The 17,477-nt window shown below is 38.9% G+C and overlaps 1 protein-coding gene across 2 annotated transcripts in view; it reads left to right on the top strand.

The window, feature by feature from the left end:
- camk1da (calcium/calmodulin-dependent protein kinase 1Da) overlaps positions 1–17,477 on the top strand; it is a 114,873-nt gene that overhangs the window by 57,328 nt on the left and 40,068 nt on the right. For both annotated transcript variants that reach the window (XM_066705032.1, XM_066705033.1), the window contains exon 3: positions 12,400–12,474. In XM_066705032.1, coding sequence (XP_066561129.1) covers positions 12,400–12,474 — 75 coding nt within the window. The remainder of the gene's footprint in view (positions 1–12,399; positions 12,475–17,477) is intronic.

The following is a 17,477-nucleotide window of genomic DNA, read 5'->3' as shown; positions in this document are numbered from 1 at the left end:
TCCTGTGCTGATGTATAGCACTGCTATTTCAACTGAACCTCAGTGTTAAATTAGAAACAAAACTCATTTTCACTGCCAGACGCTTTTAATCCACTAGATTAAAAAGTGGTTGATGTATTAGCTCATTCATAACGGAATTATAACGGGTTGCATTTAAAATATGCTTCTGTGGGCTTCATTAAGGAGTGATTTGAACAGAATAGGCTTTGCTTTCAGTTGGAAGATGAACTGAATTCAGTAAGAAGCCTTTTGATTCCTCTGTCCCTCACTGGTAAAATATTTATCCGTCATTTATACTGGGTTTGCTTACATGTGGAAGGCCGAATAAGAGAAATAATGAATAAATAAATAAATATCTGAATAATTATGTCTGAAAAATACTTTTAGTTTCAAAATACCAACTAACTTTTTGTGTGTAATCCTTTAACTACCCACAAAACACATAAGACATCTCCTTAATTTTGCCGCAGGTATGGGTTTTGAGATTACATCTGCTTGGGAAAATTTGTAGCGTCTGTTCTGCGCTGTAATTATTTCCATTCAGCCAACTGGTGAGGTCGGGATTATCCATCATGGAAAGGGTCACTGGATTTAGCAGTGGGTTTAAAAATGCTTGCTGTGACATGGAATCCTTAGTTTCAAAGCCTGGATGGAGACCTTTAAAGTTAAGCTGTTGGTTTATGTGCTGTTTTCTCTTCCCTTTGTAATGTCTGCAAATAAAGGTTTAATTGCCAAACCTATACAAACCTATTTATACCCGTTTGCTCTGATTTTAAAGCATAATAACAAAGCTGCCTGGAACAGTGGTTGAGTGCCTCCTGGTGCTCTGGAACCACACCATGGTTTGTAGAGGTTATGCCTGCATCAGCTGATAAAACTAAATATGTTGCGATGATATCCAACTGCAGTTGTGCACAACAATTGAAGTGTGAGGGAGTGAAAGAAATCCCAGCAGGGAGCTGGACTTTAAGGCCTAGTTTTAGTATTTCATAATATCAGTGTGACAGCAATAAGCCTGGCAAGCCCGATTTCACTCTTAAATTCCCCTGAGAATGGAGTGGGGTCCACGCACAGTAGTGACCTTACCATGAAGCATTAGGAGCTATTTTAACAGTAAACCATGGTATTTGTAGCTGAGCTGTGGTTCATCTCGAAATACATTTTAACTCCTGAAACTCTATGAAAATCACAATATCACCACATCCACGTATTTCTGAAAGTATGGATGTGAACCAGCAATGAAATCATACCATTTTCAAATAGTCAACAACATTCTACAGCAGCAACAACAAACAATGTTTTGTCAACCCAGCTTTCTAATTGTATAAAACAAGAGACACAAATTCCAGCGTAACCCCAATAGACACTCACCTAAAGGATTATTAGGAACACCATACTAATACTGTGTTTGACCCCCTTTCGCCTTCAGAACTGCCTTAATTCTACGTGGCATTGATTCAACAAGGTGCTGAAAGCATTCTTTAGAAATGTTGGCCCATATTGATAGGATAGCATCTTGCAGTTGATGGAGATTTGTGGGATGCACATCCAGGGCACGAAGCTCCCGTTCCACCACATCCCAAAGATGCTCTATTGGGTTGAGATCTGGTGACTGTGGGGGCCAGTTTAGTACAGTGAACTCATTGTCATGTTCAAGAAACCAATTTGAAATGATTGGACCTTTGTGACATGGTGCATTATCCTGCTGGAAGTAGCCATCAGAGGATGGGTACATGGTGGTCATAAAGGGATGGACATGGTCAGAAACAATGCTCAGGTAGGCCGTGGCATTTAAACGATGCCCAATTGGCACTAAGGGGCCTAAAGTGTGCCAAGAAAACATCCCCCACACCATTACACCACCACCACCAGCCTGCACAGTGGTAACAAGGCATGATGGATCCATGTTCTCATTCTGTTTACGCCAAATTCTGACTCTACCATCTGAATGTCTCAACAGAAATCGAGACTCATCAGACCAGGCAACATTTTTCCAGTCTTCAACTGTCCAATTTTGGTGAGCTTGTGCAAATTGTAGCCTCTTTTTCCTATTTGTAGTGGAGATGAGTGGTACCCGGTGGGGTCTTCTGCTGTTGTAGCCCATCCGCCTCAAGGTTGTACGTGTTGTGGCTTCACAAATGCTTTGCTGCATACCTCGGTTGTAACGAGTGCTTATTTCAGTCAAAGTTGCTCTTCTATCAGCTTGAATCAGTCGGCCCATTCTCCTCTGACCTCTAGCATCAACAAGGCATTTTCGCCCACAGGACTGCCGCATACTGGATGTTTTTCCCTTTTCACACCATTCTTTGTAAACCCTAGAAATGGTTGTGCGTGAAATTCCCAGTAACTGAGCAGATTGTGAAATACTCAGACCGGTCTGTCTGGCACCAACAACCATGCCACGCTCGAAATTGCTTAAATCACCTTTCTTTCCCATTCAGACATTCAGTTTGGAGTTCAGGAGATTGTCTTGACCAGGACCACACCCCTAAATGCATTGAAGCAACTGCCATGTGATTGGTTGGTTAGATAATTGCATTAATGAGAAATTGAACAGGTGTTCCTAATAATCCTTTAGGTGAGTGTATGTAATAGAAGGTAAATAGAGCTTATTTTGGCCTAGACTTGCCTGACTAAAGGAACGATGACCTGGCCATGAGGACGTGGCCATCAGAACCCCCCCATTAGATGGAATGAGCCAAGGAGCCGCTGCAGAGGGGATATGTCGGGTGGAGGAGGGAGGCAAAGTGATGAATGCTGGAAGGTGCGTTTGTTGCCGTATACTTATGCTTGGGAAGGTGGAAGTCAAGGCCCGATTGGGGCTGTTCTCCTGCCAAACCTCAGTTTAAAACTCCATAAAAAAAAGCAATGCAAAGGAAGAAGCCTGTGCCCAGTTCAATGAGCATAAACATAGTGGCAGAATGTAACATTATTTGTATCACCAGGAGATGGGAATCGTCAAGCTGGTCATGGGTCACAGTCTTCAGTGAACCTCATAATGTAACTTTTATTTCTTTAACGACTGACCTTTTTATTGATGTCTTAGTTTTTAAAGTCAGTCTCGGCCCAGACAATACATGCTTGTTGCCATCCAGTCCATATCCCTGCTTCCCCCTACTACACACATAGCCTGTAAAATGCTTTGGAAAATGGCAGTGGGGGGGTCAGCCTATTTACATACGATCGATCTCCATGGAGACTTACTATTTCCCCCCGGGGTTTATTGTGTCCATATTATGACTTACAGGAAATTGAGTGTGCTAGGTTGGACAGTACCTCCTGGAGGGGAATGAAGACATGCATGCAGTTTTGTTCTGGCAGGTGAAATGAAATAAAATCTGCATTATCATGTTTTTCAGTGGCACTGCTTTGTATATGTAGTGACACAATATTGCTTTTTACCTTTGTACAGCACCTACTGCATATACAGGGGCAAAGGTGATGGCAGAAGTGTAATGAAACGCTCTACACGTTTGGAAATTCTCTGAATGTAGGTTGTTGAGCAAACACCTTTCTCTAAGACAACTTACAAGACAACATTAACGCACACTGGGCTGCAGTGTTCAATATACACACAATAATACCAGGGTAACATCATGACTGTTAAAAAAATGATCTACATGTTCACAAGATAGAAAGTGGAAATACACTGAGCAGTCCTAAAGCACCAAGCAACATGTAAATCCCTTATATCTTACTAGCTAAACCAAAAATTGATTTACATATATGAAGGTTCATTAATTTATTTGTGTGTGCAAACAGCAGATCAGTAATGATAAAAGATGGTGTAGTTTTACTGTTCAGGACTACAACACTAGAAGAAATGCAATTTGCACAATACAAACTGTAAGTGTTTTTGTTTTCTTAAACTATCTCTTTGGGTGATCTTCCTTTTTTATGGCTTAGGTTAGAGGATGCTGTTAAAGGTAACTGCCTGACTCTATCTGAAAGGCCAGTGTGGATTATAGGTGGGTGAATCCTGTAGAAGTATCTGCCCCCTGGTTTCGTTCTGACCGCTCTGCCCTCTATTTAAGTCTATTTTACTTGATTTTTATCTGTGGTTTAATTAGTTGAGGTGCTAAAGGAACAACAAAGGACAGTAAAGTGCAATGCCACAGCCCCTCATCCCACTCAACCTCGTACATCTGCCCACACCATCTTTTGAATCTGAAGCTCATGAAAGATGCTTATTTATCAGCATTTCAATTAAAATTCCTTTCATTTATTTGCCCAGCAATAACAGGAATATCTCCATAACAGAATTGCTTTTATTGCTTGTGACAGTGTTAGACTACAACTGCCTTCTTAGAAGCTGTGGCCAAGAGTTGTAGGGCCTTTCACAGGTCTTTCACATGTCTCAAGTGAGGGGGAATGTTGTCCCCAAGGGTATCCTGAAGATTTATATAAAAAGGCTACAATCCTGCCAAACCAGGCAGAAGGAAGGAAAAAAGCATGAATGTGTTGTGGTGCTTCTACAGTGTGACTAACTTGCAAAATAATAGGTTCCAAAAACTGCACAAGAGATACTACAATGAGATCTAGTACATTAATCCCTGGAAAATGCTCCCACTGAGTGCAGCTGTGAAATTATTCTAACGAATAAGGGCTGAGTTCAAAAATCGAACATTCCCCTTTTTGCTTTACCGTGCAGTAGCAATTTACAACATCCTGTGCTGGATCAATGATGAGCTTTAAGCAGGTAAACTACAAGCGATAAACGAATAATTTTGAATCTTTTTTCAAATTATGTTTGTTGAGGTAGGCCAGAATAGTTTGAAAATCTAGTTCATCTTGGGTTTTGCTAGTAGCAGTTTCAAATAAGGACTTTACGTGTTCTTAATTTAAATCTCCCAGTCCATGGTATGTGGATCGATCGGTCAATACTTCATTAAAATTACTCAGTAGTGTCATGTCATCGGGGCATGTGCCCCCCCAGATTATTTCAATTGTTCATTTTTTTTTTTTTTATGTCAAACCTATGTAGAAGCATTTCAGTAAAGTAAATCAGTGCATGAGCGTCATCAACTGTGTACCTGGCGGCGCCGGTGTTTCTGTGGCCCGTTGTGTGAAAGACAGCAGGTACAGTACACCACACACTGAACAACACTTTGATTATTGCAACACCCTTTAAAAAAATATTTGTTTAAGCATTTCATTTAAGTTTAACTTGCTTAGTCTGTGGCAGTTTTAAGCATGTATATTGTCCCGTTTTTTTTTTTAACCAAAATGTCATATTTTTGTGGTAATGTTCTGTTCAGTATGCAATCTTCTTAAAACAATATTTAAGTGCATTCAAATATGCGTTGTTGTTTCATCTCTCTGACGATTGTTTTATAATGCATTGACAGCACAAGAGTCAATGAACGTGTTTTTACAAAAATGCAAAATTATATAAAAAAATGTAAAGCTATGACATGTCTTTTGTGTAAGTGTGTTGTACAGCATGAATTGCTGTTGATCATTTTACTCTTGGTACTTATTATTATTTAAGTGTTGAGGTGCTTTTCCTGCATTTCAATTCCAACAGGTACAGTTGCCTCCAGAATTATTCACATCCTTCATAGACTACATGGGGTTCCCTGCTAACACACAATGTTGCCATAATGTTGTAGCAACATTGTGTGTTAGCTGGGTTTTAGCAACAACAACTGTACATTCAGTATGTGTTGCTTAAATTAATGACAACTATTTATTAAAGTATAAGCATATTCAGTTTCTTTATTTTTAAACCCAGTCTCCCCTGAAGCCAGCTGTAGTATCAGTAGTAGCAGCACCAGTGAGGTTCAGAAAGGTAGGAAGTGGTGATTATTGTTTAGGGTGACACAGTTAAAACAGAAATAGTACAACATGACCAAATAAATGCATTAGTAATAAAGTAAAGTGGAACTTTGTAAAAAGCTTGAGTTGCAATTACATTGACTTAATTGTTCTTATAGTTTGTACAGTGCATTATGCAAACCATTTTAAAGGACTTTTTTCATGATTAGAAACAGAGACAAGTTTGATTGTGCCAGAACATCAACTGGCAAGAGATGAGAATAGAAAGGGTTCCATTCAAGCAGTGTTAGATGTCTACCCTTAGCAAACCCCAAGCGAAGATGTTTTAACAGTAACTGGTATCTGAAATGCCAGTGCTTAGAATACAACAAAAACAGTGCAGCAATACCAATTGAATATGTGTGTAGCGCAGTACATTAAAGTACACTTACATTTAAAAAGATGGAGGATACCTTATAGATGTAGTTAAAAGCATTAAATACCTGCCATTTACAATCATTATTTGTTTTCTGACTGTGCCCCCCCCAAAACATTTAGCTGCATGATGCCCCTGAAATTCCTGTTGTTTGGCTGCTGTCCCCAGGAAGGAGCAAGCCAGTGTGAGGAAGTCTCATCGTACCAGACGTCAGGTGGCTAGGGGTTGACTTGTGATGTGTAACACTTCTTCATACCCACTTAGAAAACATGGAAATGTTGTGGTTTTTATGTTGCTTTGGTCTTTTTATTCGTTATACAGCACTCGAAGATTAATAAGTGCAGCTCGTGTTAATGCATTCCCTGACAGAACAGTTTTTCCAATAACCCACAGGGAAACAGCTCAGTGTCTCACTGGAGAGGATCCTTAGACAGTTTCCGAAATCTCTTTGTATGCTGTATTTATCATTTAGAAAGGATGCCTGCGCATTTGTTGTTTATTTAGATGGGTGCTCAAGTGCTTTCTTGTCTTGTTTTCTCAGGACAGTAGGCAGGCACAATACAACGCCTGCCATCTTTTTTTATGTTTTATATTCGCAAGAGAAAAATGCTGCGTACTCATAGCAAACAGGTGCTCCTTACAAATGGCAAAAAGTATGTAAGTAAGTGTGCATGAGAGTGGCAGACAGTAAGTTACAAGGCATGTACATCACATTATTTGTCATTTAGCTGACGCTCTTATCCAGGACTTACATTTGTACCCATTTATACAGCTGGACATTTTACTGGAGCAATCTTAAGTGAAGTACCTTGCTAAAGGATACAACAGCACCACCCCACCTGGGATTTGAACCTTCCAGTTATGAGTCCAGAGCCCTAACCACTACTCCACAGTGCTGCCATGTAGGAAGAGTTTAAAGGGAGGAATGTGTTGAATACCTGTGCAAACCATTGAGCTCTCGAGATGCATTCGCCCCAAGTCATGAATTAATTGAGCAGCTACAGAATAATCTTCTGAAGATCACATATAATGGTTTTAGCTCAATCAGGTCAAGAGGCAGTAAGAACTCTGGCTTCAGGTACAAAACGCTGGAATTCCCCAGAGAATCTCTGTACAGATGGCTCAGGCGTCTGTCAATCAATATAGTTCAGTGAGGCAAAGGGCATCACAGAAACTTGTTACGACAGTTCACAGAAACCTACATCCCCCATTGGAAGCTGCTCGTATCAGGTGTGTAATTGGCTATAGCATCTGGTCTTAATACTGTTATGAAAATTGTTTCCTGTACATTTACACTAAAGCTGCATTTGTAGTAGGTTTCAAGACATTGTATTGAGATGTGGGTAATTTGAATTCTGTGCTACAATGCTTTCCAATTCCATCTGAGCAAATAAACAGTAGGTATTTTAACAGTAGGTTTTTGGATTATGCACATGCTGTTTTTCCCCTGCTTAACATCACAATTAATGATCAATCATTAAATCCTATTATATTAAATTGTATTTATTTTATACTTATACTCTTAGGCTTAATATGAGTATTACTCTTATTATTAATTACATCGAAATGAACAGATAATTAACTTCAGATCAATGTGATGGCTGTTGCCTCCACAAAATCCTGCATTACACAACAAACCAGTTAAAACAATGTAATGAATGAAAAGATTCAGCCTACTAAAGTATGCAATTGGAGAATGAAGGATGATACTGAGTTTGACATGACTCCTTCCACTGCGCATTCACACTCAAGAACACTGTGAAGAAACAACATGAAGCTCCGTTGTACAAGATCAACACAGAGCTGCAGTGTTTCCCTTTAGGTTATATTTTGTGCATGTTGATAAAAACAGGAATTGAATGGATACAATTCAGTTTTTCATATGGACGTGAAATAAGTCTGTATTCATAAGTGTATTGCTGCTATATTACGCAATATAACCACTTTGTTTATGTGAATCACCCAATGTAACTATCATGACGATTGGGACAAGGTTCATCTACAATTGCACAATTATTACACTACATTATACTCATTGGATAATTAATTTAAAATGAACATATTACAATTGTATATGACATCAGACCTTTCACTGAAATAAACATCAGAACCACATAATGTGAGTAAAGCTATTTCAAGAAAGTGACAACAGGATAAAGCATTGAGGCTTTGAAAGCAATTGGTGAAAATTACCCATCTTGAAGGACAGCAGAATGTTTTTCTGGATTATTTCATGTCAAATCCATGATTACATATTCAACTGCAAAGGTCAAAGCCAGGAGGAATATTTTTTTTCCCATCAGCACTTATCCCTGAATGACAAAAAAAGCATCTGTGACCTCTGACCCTGCCTCGTCTGGTTATTGTCAGTATTTATTGTTGTCTGATCCCCTGCTTGCATTACGTGCACGCCTTCCATTTTTCACAAAAGTCTTAAATATATATGTAGTGGCTGATCATAAAAAAATTCAAATGATATTAAAACACAAATATGCTTCTAATAAATAACAACACTTATCATGCTTCATAGGGAATTAACAAGTAAGATCTTCTTTGAACAATGTTTTGAAAGTCTGTAAGATGTAGTTATACAGGTAGCATCACAATTGTCTGGCCTTTATCCAATAGCCTTATGTATAAATAACAACATACTGTTCAATAGAATTAAAAATTGACAGAACAGATGCAATTGTTTTTCTGTGTTTGCACAGAATCTAATGGAGGGGCAGTTGAAAGGGTTCACAGCACCTTTCTAAACTCAGCTCAGTCAGCTGGAATCTTTACAGTTGGCATCAGGCCACATCAGTGTTCAGTAAACTCTGATAATGTACCATCTTGAAGAAGCAGGCAGCCAGTTTTCAAATCAGTGTTATCCTTATTATGAAACACTGAAATAAGTATTTTGAATAATCCCACTTTTCATTGTTGGCACTTAGCTCATGCTGAGGTTTGACGTTAAAGCTCTGATGAAGTTTGCAAACTTAATTTCATTGTGTTCATTCAGGACAAACGCATCTAAAGTTGATTCTGATTGTCATTGATACTGACAGCTTACTGCTTAGTATTGCCTACAAGTACATTTTAAGTCTCTAAAATTCAACCACGTCAAATTTTGTCCTTGATTATAAACCCTTATGAATTGTAAATGACAGAAAAATAAAATGGCAAAATTATCAATCTTTGATTGTGCTGTGATAGAACTGCCGGACTGTGTAAAGCTGATTTTGTGATGGATTTCGGTGGTGACTTGTATATTAACAATATCTCAGGAATTAACTTAAAGAGAACAATATACTACTTATCTTAAATGAATCACTGGAGTTTGAAGGCAATATGCACACAGAGACCAGACAAAATGTTATCATAAAAAGGTCCGTAGAATCTCAGTCTGTTTTACAGGGATACAGACAGGATTTTCAGTGAAGGTACCTCTGATGGAGTAGGCCCATCCCTTTGTTAAGGTGTTTGGGAAAGAACAGACCTTCCAAACAAAGGCTTACCTGGGGTGGGGCTGTGGAGCCTGTAGAGATTAACACCTGTCTGTTTGTGATTACGTAGTGTGTTGCAGTGACTACACTGGTTTTGTTCTGGATCTTTGGGAAGACAATACATGTTCCGGTTTTGAAGCCTTGCTGCCCTTATTCTTGCATGTCTGACTTTGGGACCACCACAGTACCCAATTAATCCATTGCTGAATGCCAGGTCCCCCATTCCCACAGAACTCAAGAACTTGCCTGACTTGCTGCTCCCATGCTGTGTTTCCATCTTCTTACACAGCTCTTCAGTCTGCTGGAGATTCAGACTACTATCAGAGTTTCTCTGACCATTTGGCTTCTCAAGCTGCCCTGAATAAGGTTTGCTTCGTGGAAAAATGCCACCAAATGTGTGAATCAACAAAGTTGTACAAGGTGAGGATCTTGAATTATAGCAGAGGGAAGTGACCAGAAGAAAAAGGGAAAGTTAGTCATTTCCACTCAACAACAAGAACAACAACAAAAGTCAGACTCGGCCTAGAAACTGCTGGAACGGATGCTGCAGGGCACTGTGACAAGCCTTTCTCCCTCAGAAGTGTTTGGAGAAAGAGAACCGGTCAAGATCAGCTGCAAGGATCATGCTTAAATCTGAAATCGTAAAGCTTTAATTCATTTTAGTCAAATTGTAACCTTGATGTAAGCAAGTAGGAATAGAGCCCAGTGCTGGGAGGAAGTAAATTAAATCAGAACATAAGAAAATGTAAATGAACCAAAAACATTGAGTCAATTTGGATAAAGACATTGGTCAAATTATCACTACTAATAATAGTGTTGATTGAAATAACATGACTTAACTTGTGAAATCATGGAAGTGACTTTCTCCTTTGTTAGTTTATTTTTAGTACAGTTTTCAGGTTATCCAGTCCTGCCGGTATGTGTTTTTGTCCCTTGTGTTTATATATGTCTTGGTTGTCATTGCTTCATGATAAAAGTTACTTGGGAAACACTGCTTCACAGTTTGTGTATGTGTGGCCAGACACTGCAGCCTGTGATTTGCTCTGCTTCCTATAAATTCCCGTGAATTATTCAGCTGCTACAAAAAAATAAAATAACAGTAAAATCAATCTTCTCAGTAATGACGTGCAGAAGACTTTAAAGGAAATCATTATTGGTTCCAAATGGCTCTGTTGAAAGTCAAATCATAGATAACTTCTCAGATTAAAATTTTCTTGATTACATTAAAATTTTCAGTGGAGCATCCCTACTCTTAAAGCCTCGGCCGTGTTGCAGTGCAGTCACAATAAATTCTGAGCAGTGAAGTCAGGGAGGCTGGCGTCCTGCCAGGTTTTTGGCCTTAGCTCCTGCAGGGTAGCCTTAATGGATTTGCCCTTCAAAAGAGAAAAAAATAAATCACACGGGCTTATCAAACTTACCTGGATCTCACAGACCAATAGTGGTGATTCATTTTGCTCTAGTAGTTTTCTTTTTTCTTTATTATATATAATTTATGATTAAAGTGTTATGAAATATTTAGTCATCTCAACTAATCATTCCTTTGCTTTATATTCCTGCCAACTTAAAGTGCTCCAGAGTAATTCTTATTTCACACGGTAGCTTGAATTCTGCAATGGGAAAGAGGAGAGCAGTGTGCATACTATTATTAGAACATGTATTTTTCTGAAGTTATTGTAGCGAGTGTCTGAGGCAGAACGGCTGCCCCCTTGGGCGGACCAACTGGACTTGAACTCTGCTGTGACCCATTTGAACAGGCTTTGTTAAAAAGAGCTGTGGGATGCAGGGGAAGAGCGATGTGAATGCACTGTTCCAGTCAAAAGTTGCTCAGAGTCTGCATTTTGGTTACCTGTCTGTGGGCTCTGAGTCTGTCGGTGTGATTTTCGTCAATCTCTAGTGTTTTTGTTTTTTTTACACTCTATATTTGCTCTCGAGTCGCTGTAGTCAGCTGGGCTGCTGTCTGTCTCAGCCTGCGGTGTTCATTCTCTCTCTCTGTCAGTAATTTGTTTCTGTAAGAGACATTGCAAAAGCTCCCTTCCAGGAGGCTGTGGTTGGGAGAATAATCGTTTCCATGCAAACTGTGTTTCTAAATGCTTTGGTATAAATATAATACTTTTAACACTTTCAAGTCATTTTATTATTAAATGTTGGGCACGGTCATTGTGTCATTTGTTTATTTAGGATGATTAAATATGCCATGTGTAAGTATTACTGAGGGCTAGTCTGGGTATTGCTCACAGGACCTTTTGCAATCCCACAACAACAATAAAACCTGAGGGAGAATCTTTCAATATTGCCTACATCAGATCTGTCATCTTTTTACAACAGTTACATGTTGTGTGTGGTTAGAATAAAGGGCTCTTCAGCTGCTCTGAATAGATTTCTCATTACAACCTTTTGGGCTGCAATCAATAATAGTTCAGTGCACCTGGCACTCTGAATGGTAAAGTAAGCAGCATTAAAGGTAATTAATCCATTAGGTTCTCCCCCTTCAATTAACAGGCTTTAAGTGACGCTTCACTTTTCTACGGTAGCAATTAAAAGTTCCAATAACTTTATGCGTGTCAAACTAAGTTTCTTAATTTAAAATAATATATGGCAGTGTGGTTTAAACTGTAGAAGAAAATCAGTAAATACATAATAACATAAATGCTATGTAGCTGAATAGAGTTTCCCCAAATGTAATTGTGTTAATCTTTTTCTCTCTCCCCCCCCACACAGAATCAAGCATGAAAATATTGTCGCTTTGGAAGATATTTATGAGAGCCCAAATCACTTGTACCTCGTAATGCAACTGTAAGTACCAATTTATGTTCTGTATTGTGTCTTGTGTTTTCTGCTGCTGAAGAATATAACATAACTGTCTTGTGTGTGTGTGTACATCCCTTATCAAGGAGGCTAGTTGGTCTCATGCAGGTTCCTGGCTCAAACCCTGGCTCAACAGCTGACTAATTTTGCACTCAGTATTTTTCTGTACAACTTGCATTTAAACTACAGGTAGTAGTAGTGCCTGCATCTGTTCTCATTTGACCCAGAGAGGGAGGGGTGTGGGAAAAACTGTGCAAAACTTGATGAAATTAGAAGCCCTTTTCATCCTACTTTCACAATTAAAAACCAAACATGCAATGCATTATACACACAGAGGGTGGAAAATCTTTTTACAATCCTGCATATGCCTGCTACTGAAGACAGTTATAAAACAGAAAGCAAAATGAACAAATTTCATTGTGTACAACGCAGCCATTTCATATAACAAATATGAGACCAGTGCAGCAGCTCGCGATACAGAAGAATTTGCATCCAAAAGATAAAACCTTTTACACTAACCCTAATAAGACTAATACAATTCCGTGTAGTTGCAGTATCTGCCAAAATCGTGTAAATTCAAATGAACTGTAAAAGGTTAAATACGATATAAGAGACAGCAAGTAATTATCAAATGAGAGTGCTGTCTTGTTCTGAACTGTTGGCATGTAATAAAAAAAAAAAAGACTTCTCACTCCAGCGTTTACATTCACTTTATCAATGTGAAAAAAAAAAAATCTCCTTCCTCTTCTAGCGCACAACATTGTCACAACATTTCAGAGCTTTGCTGTAAGGTTGTGGTTTGGTCGTGGCAGGCTTGAAATCAAAATTGAGAAAAATGAAAAGGCATAAGTGTAGAGGTGACAATCAAATGATGACTATGCAGAGCTGTATTGAATCAAGTAACACAAACAGCTCTGTAACTTATATTTCTTTAACATAAATATTTATATGGATGCCGAAATATCTAAAAATGAAATGGAGTCAACGTCAAGGTGTGACTTCAGTATTTCCCAAACTTGCCATAGTCCATTTTCAAATACTGACCTCTGCAATGCTATATTCACTCTGTGTTGAATATATTAAATTATAGGACATTTTTTGTTTAAGGGAAGGTGTTTGTGATGTCTTTGTAGTATGTGGCACAGGCAGCTGAGCTTTCCCTTGTCCTATATGGAACTGCATCTGTCCTATTTTATAAGGATCTGACCTCAATCTCAAAAAGGGATATTTCAAGTTTTGGGTTTAAAGAAGTACAAAAAATAAACCAGTAATCGATTGTTACAATAGAGAACAGAAGCATAAAACAAATCCACACATTCAACTCTATATGTTAGAAAATTTCGGACACTTTATTCATCGTGAATTTCTATTGTTCCTGAGAGATTGAAAACATCCAAAAGTTCAAATGTTAATGACAGACTCAACCTCAACTAACAGTGAATGTGAACACCGGCAGATATTAGAGTCAGGTCAGAGGTTTGCCCTCTAGCTTGTACAGGTTACTCAGGTCAGAGTTTCAGATGTTACTCAGGCGTCAGTAAATATTAATTCTAATTTTTTTTTTCTCATACAGAGGGTTTCTTTGCTATGATCCAGCAGCACTGGCAGATATTTACAATTGGCAAGTGGATGCAAAACCACTGAGCTATGAGCATTCTTACTGCATGCTGGGGTGCTAGATACCCGGGAGAGAAAATTACCCACTCATGTAGCTATGCAGTTTCCTTTCCACTGGATTTACCATTCAACTTTAAAAAGGAAGCTGTGTGTGCTGAGTGCTTCACTGGGTATTTTAAATGTGCAAAATGATTCATTGTGCAATAAGAGACACTGGGGACACGTCTGTGGAGTCCACAGATAGCAGGTCATGCCTACCCAGAGTCTCTTGCTGTCTTGTCTACACAGCTCAAGTTCTGTGCAATTAAACCTCATTAATATCTGTAGGCGCCATGTTATTTTTTAATAGTGATTTTGTTACCATTGTAATGTTGTGCTGTTAGTGTTTGTAAAACCAGGCCAGTCGCCATCAGCTCATTGACTTTATAATATTATTCTGCTATTGATCTAATGTGAAATACAAAATGAAATCATTGCTACTGCTTTAAAGACTTGGATTGATATATAAATAAATACAGCAAATTGCAGGACCCTAATTACTCTGAGGTTTGTTATAATTGTCCTGGAGTACACTGATAATGAAGAGATTGATTTAAATAGTGGAGACAGAATTATCCGTCATGTTCACATGTCTATGAACTGCTCTATTTAAATACCAAAATAACAATCATAAATATATATTACAGTCAAAGCTTCTGTATTTATTCAGAATTCCCCCGACTGAATCGAGACATGAGCGATATTTGGATAAGAGATCAGAGGAACGGCTGCCGCAGTGGTCAGAGTCCCCGGTATAATTAACATTCTCCTCCTACACAATGTCTTAAATCATAGCGCTGACATCCTCCTCTCTCCCACTGCAGTGCCGTACTGCCAGGCACATTAGGCACTGTAATAGGGACTGGACAAGAATACTAAATCACTTTTTTTTTTTTGTTTAACCACTAACGATAGCATCAGGTAATTGTGTATTGATGCCAGAATCTCAGCATTAAAGAGGGAGAGAGGCAAAGATTTTGAAATTACATTACTGCGCCTTTGATTTAGTTTCCGAGACTAAAGGATTGCTTTATTTTACACACATATACAAGTTAGCTGCAGCTTTGTTACACTTAAAAGTATCAGAGGAGGCTTTTGCCAGGACTGAATGGTACACTTTGACAAGCTGGCTTGTGACCCAGGCAGCCTGGCTTTAAAGTCATGTGCACATTGCTGCATTGCACCTAGTCTGTCACCTGTGCTACAGAGTCTTGCAGCACCAAACAGCCTGTTATCATTCCCATGCAGAAAGTGGGTGAACCATGTGTCTGCTTTTGTAGTGTTTTAAAGCACCAAAGATGTGCTTCTTACTCAGTCTGCTCTTAAGAGGGGTAAAACAAAATAAAACGTCCCTGGCGTATCTGCTCGCCTGTTTAACGCCCGCTCTTCTGTCTTATCTTGCGTCGTCAAAACTCCAGCTCGGTTTTTGCAGAACATCACGGCCGATGAGGCAGGAGATCCTCCAGGTCAACGCACCTAAGCCCGGGTGGAATCTGCGTCTCTTCTTCTGCTTGTGAGAAGACACGCACACACATGTATCCCTTCACACTTTGCTTCAGCGCTGTTCGTGAAGCTGCCTGTCTGAGAGCCGTGACAGAATTCCCTTTGTGGGCTGAGGCAGGAGTGATCCCAGCAAGGCCCTTACTGTGACAGACTCCTCAGACTTGGGAGAAAACTGCAGGAATGATGTATCTGTTGACTATTTATTTTACAGTGCAGTAGGAGCTTGGCACTCCATCTAACTTTAAAGTGAATTTGGTCCAACTCAAGTTGAAGTTGGATGTTCTAGAGACACAAAATCTTCCCAAGAATAATTGTACTTATTACTTTAATAATTCCTAAAGATATATTTTTTGGTGAAACGGGAATGTAAAGAAGCAAGTGAAGCTTACTAAGCCTGGTGTCAGTGTTTGTCAATGTTTTCCTCATCTCATCAAAGGTTTGCAAACTTTTCATAACTTTGCTTTACTCTTTCCTTTGATACGGAGAGACAGGATGTGGAGTTGAAATCAGCAGCAAACTGAGGGCTGGTTATGGAAGGATTAGCCTTGATCGTCCAGACAACCTGTCAGTCGTCTCTTATAAATGTTGCCTCTTTCTGCCTCAGCTACTTCTGCATCGCCATTTTTTCTTCTTGAATTGATTGCGTTCTGTATTCTATTAGGTAAAACATTGAATTTTTGTTATCATATTCCTCTGAGGAGTACCCTGCTTTATGAAGGGTAACTATGGATACATAATCATTATAATTGATCTTCTTTGGAGCCACTTAAACTCTGTATGTAATCCTGTAAGGGATTATTCTGCAGAGCAAATTAAGTAAAATGCCGGGAAAACGCATCAGCTGTTACATTTTATTTTGGAATGAAGAATAAATGTTTGTATAAAAAGCCAATTTGTTTATATATAGTTTCTCTGTGTACATTTTACGTAAGATTTGTACCTAATTGTGACTGCCCAGATTAGAAAATAGTATTATGGTTTTCACATTACTTTCCTCGATTTAAATTCAAAAATTTGTACAAAATATCCCAGCATTTTGACAGCTGCACTTATTGTTTTTCTATGTCTGGATGAGGAAAGCGAGGAGTTGATACTAGATACTACTAGATCTTCCTCACAGATTGTTTCTTGTCACTATGGAATATTTCTGTAAATAAAAGTTGTCTGTGAAGATAAAAGTTATATAGTTCTCCACAGGCATTGGCTAATATTAGGCAGGGTACTGGCATATTGAACTTAACAGCCTTACTAATTCATTTTAAGACCAAACAGCAGGCACAAAAATAGAGACACAGAGTTGCTGTGCGGCCAGTTGACCAATTCTGTACTTAGAAGTACTTGTTTAAACAAGGTAGAGGGCTGCAGTAGAACAATGATGATTCAAAATTGTTCATTTGATTTTCAAGGCAGCAAGAGGTTTGAAAAAAAAAATATTATGAAAAAAAAAACATCAAAAACAGGGCTTCACATGACATGATTAAAGATGGTCTAATTGAGCCTTTTGAGATTGAAGGCATTATCAAGCACATGGTTGGATGATGGGTTCCAGCAAATCCACGCTTCCCTGCAACCAGCAACTGCTGGTGAAAAGTTGAAAACACTTGATGTCTAATCCAGAGGGGCAGTAGAAACGTTTTGTTACTATTAAAATCCCATTATGTGCTGAGGAGTCTCTGTGTTTGCAGTGACCTTTCCCCTTGTCTTGAAAAAGTAATGTGCAACAGCTTGGCTGTAAAGGGCACCTGTCAAACCTCATAAGCAGAGTTCATAAAAAACAACAAGAAAAAGAATGCCCTCTTGTAATAACCGACATGGGCCAGAACACCGCTTCC

The sequence above is a fragment of the Amia ocellicauda genome, chromosome 5, assembly GCF_036373705.1.
Source record: "Amia ocellicauda isolate fAmiCal2 chromosome 5, fAmiCal2.hap1, whole genome shotgun sequence".
Taxonomy (NCBI): domain Eukaryota; kingdom Metazoa; phylum Chordata; class Actinopteri; order Amiiformes; family Amiidae; genus Amia; species Amia ocellicauda.
The sequence above is the reverse complement of the archived record's forward strand: the minus strand, read 5'-3'. Positions and strand labels throughout refer to the sequence as shown.